The following is a 2,859-nucleotide window of genomic DNA, read 5'->3' on the forward strand; positions in this document are numbered from 1 at the left end:
GCGCCACCATGCCCAGCTAATTTTTTGTAGTTGTAGTAGAGACGGGGTTTCACCATGTTGACCAGGATGGTCTTGATCTCTTGACCTTGTGATCCACCCGCCTCGGCCTCCCAAAGTGCTGGGATTACAGGCTTGAGCCACCACGCCCGGCTCTGATAGCTAATTTTTATTGCCTTGCTAGAGAGGGCTAATTTTATAAATTAACCTGCCTGAATGCTGTCATGTCTTAAATCTGAAAGTGGTAATGCTTTATTCATTTATTTTTTATTTTATTTTAAAAATTGACAAATAATTGTACATTATTCTTTAAATACTTGAGTCTGCACCAGTGTTAGCGACTAGCAAGAATATTTATTTTGCATTCTCTCCCTCTCTCTCTCTCTCTCTCTCTCTCTCTCTCATACACTCCCCCACACCAGGCCCCCAATTAATGAAGTCTTTTGAATTTACTAGATACTAGATTAAGCCAGGAAAGTATTTGTTCACAATGTAGTTACTATGTAGCTTTCAACAGATACCTTATAATTGTTACATACTACTTTAGGTGGTTTGCTTTGCCAGGAGATTAGTTAGCAAGCACAGCAAATGATTTGGCTAACAAAGAACCAAAAAATTGATTAAACTAGTTATGAAAAGAATTTGGCAGATACATTTTTCCCTATTATTTCTTTCTTATAATCCTATTTTGCTTTTTTTAAAATTCATTTTTAATTTCTTTCCTCTTCCCTGTGATTACCTGGAGATTTTTTTTTTTTTAATAGCATTTTCTTTTTTTTATTATCCACTATGATTTCCGGTAAGATGTTGGTTAAACAAGAATCAACATACAAATTACAGATGAGAACCTGAGCTAGTAAGACTGTTAATTTTTTAATACCGCTAAAGCATAGAAGATGAAACAATTGGGATTAGAAGAAGTACTCATGCAATAACTCAGGATTTGAAGGACGTGGGGTGGAAAATGTGCCATTAGTTAGATCCTTGCTACTAACACTTTGTGCTTACCCTGAGAATATTTGGAGAGGTTAGGGTCCAGGAACGCTTACTGTCCAAGTGGAGGAGTGCCAAGTTAAGAAATATGTGTATGTTCTAGAATAGTAGCTTTGTGCAATGGAAAAAGCATTGTGGAGTCAGACAGGCTTCCACCCACTGCAGCACCCAGTTGAGTTGTCTGACCTTCCGTGAGTCACTGTATTATTATTTTTTTAAATCAGGTTCACAGCTATAAAGTAAGGCTAATTATCTACTTCACAGTGTTGTTGAAACATTCATTGAAAAAGCCCAAGCACAGTGCTTAGCCCACATGGTGTTTTTCTTACCCCTTCCTATAGTCCTGGAACCTTTTGAATTGCTATCATTTAATGTCACTCTCCCTCCTTCCCTTTTTAGACTGGGGGTTCTTTACTGAGAAGTTGCCAGGCATTTGCAAATCTCTTGGAAGTGCGTGGGAATTGTTTTTAGTATGTATGTAGGAGCAGTTTTTGGAGGAGTGAGTAGGTTCATGGCTTTCTTCATATTCTTAAAGAAGTTTGTAATTACTTCCCCCATTCTCACTACTATGCAATAGAATTAAGAACCACTGCTCCAGAGTAATTATTATAATTACAGTGGTATCTCAGTAGTCCAGCCAAATTAAGTGTGCCTAGTAAAGGTGATTTAAAAAGAAATTTCAGCCTTTTGATTGTTCGCTGCTATCTTTTTTATAAATTTTTATTTTTATTTCAATAGTTTTTGGGGGACAGGTGGTTTTTTCTTAACATGGTTAATTTCTTTAGTGGTGATTTCTAAGATTTTGGTGCACCCATCACCCGAGCTGTGTATACCGTATTCAGTATGTAGGCTTTTATCTCATACCCTGCTCCAAACCTTCCTTGAGTACCCAAAGTTCATGATATCATTCTTGTTTTTTTTTTTAAACAGAGTCTTGCTCTGTTGCCCAGGCTGGAGTGCAGTGGCACGATCTCGCCTCACTGCAACCTCTGCCTCCTTGGTTCAAGGAATTCTCCTGCCTCAGTGTCCTGAGTAGCTGGGATTACAGGCATATGCCCCCATCCTGAGCTAATTTTTGTATCTTTTTAGTAGAGTTGGGGTTTCACCATGTTGGCCAGGCTGGTCTTAAACTCCTGACTTTGTGATCTGCCCACCTTGGCCTCCCAAAATGCTGGGATTACAGGTATGAGCCACTGTGCCTGGCCATTGTATTATTATATATTCCTCATAGCTTAGCTCTCACTTATAACTGAGAACGTACAATATTTGGTTTTCCATTCTTGAGCTATTTCACTTAGAAAAATGGTCTCCAGCTCCATCCAAGTTGCTGTAAAAGATATTATTTCATTCCTTTTTATGACTGAGTAGTTTTCTATGGTGTATATATATACCACATTTTCTTTATTCACTTCTTGGTTGATAGACACTCAGGTTGCCTGCATATCTTTGCAGTTGTGAATTGTGCTGTAATAAACATACGTGTGCATGTGTCTTTTTCATATGACTACTTCTTTTCTTTTGGGTACTCAGTAGTGGCATTACTGGATCAAATGATGGTTATATAATACTTTTAATTCTTTAAGTAATCTTCTTACTGTTTTTCTTCGTGGTTGTTCTAGTTTATATTCACACTATTAGTGTAAAAGTGTTCCCCTTTTATCACATCCACACCAACATCTATTGTTATTTTGGCTTTTTAATTTTGGCCATTCTTGCAGGAGTAAAGGGTATCTTATTGTGATTTTAATTTGCATTTCCCTGATAATTAGTCATGTTGAGCATTTTTTCATATGTTTGTTGGCTGTTTGTATATCTTCTTTTGAGAATTGTCTTTTCATGTCCTTTGCCCACTTTTTAATGGGATCGTTT

The 2,859-nt window shown here is 37.3% G+C and overlaps 1 protein-coding gene across 1 annotated transcript in view; it reads left to right on the forward strand.

Moving 5' to 3' along the window:
* Positions 1–2,859, forward strand: part of RAB21 (RAB21, member RAS oncogene family) — a 35,115-nt gene that overhangs the window by 7,715 nt on the left and 24,541 nt on the right. Inside the window, 1 exon segment of the mRNA XM_017510078.2 lies at positions 1,235–1,253. Coding sequence (XP_017365567.1) covers positions 1,235–1,253 — 19 coding nt within the window.

This window comes from Cebus imitator, unplaced genomic scaffold (assembly GCF_001604975.1).
Source record: "Cebus imitator isolate Cc_AM_T3 unplaced genomic scaffold, Cebus_imitator-1.0 Scaffold429, whole genome shotgun sequence".
NCBI classification, from domain to species: Eukaryota; Metazoa; Chordata; class Mammalia; order Primates; family Cebidae; genus Cebus; species Cebus imitator.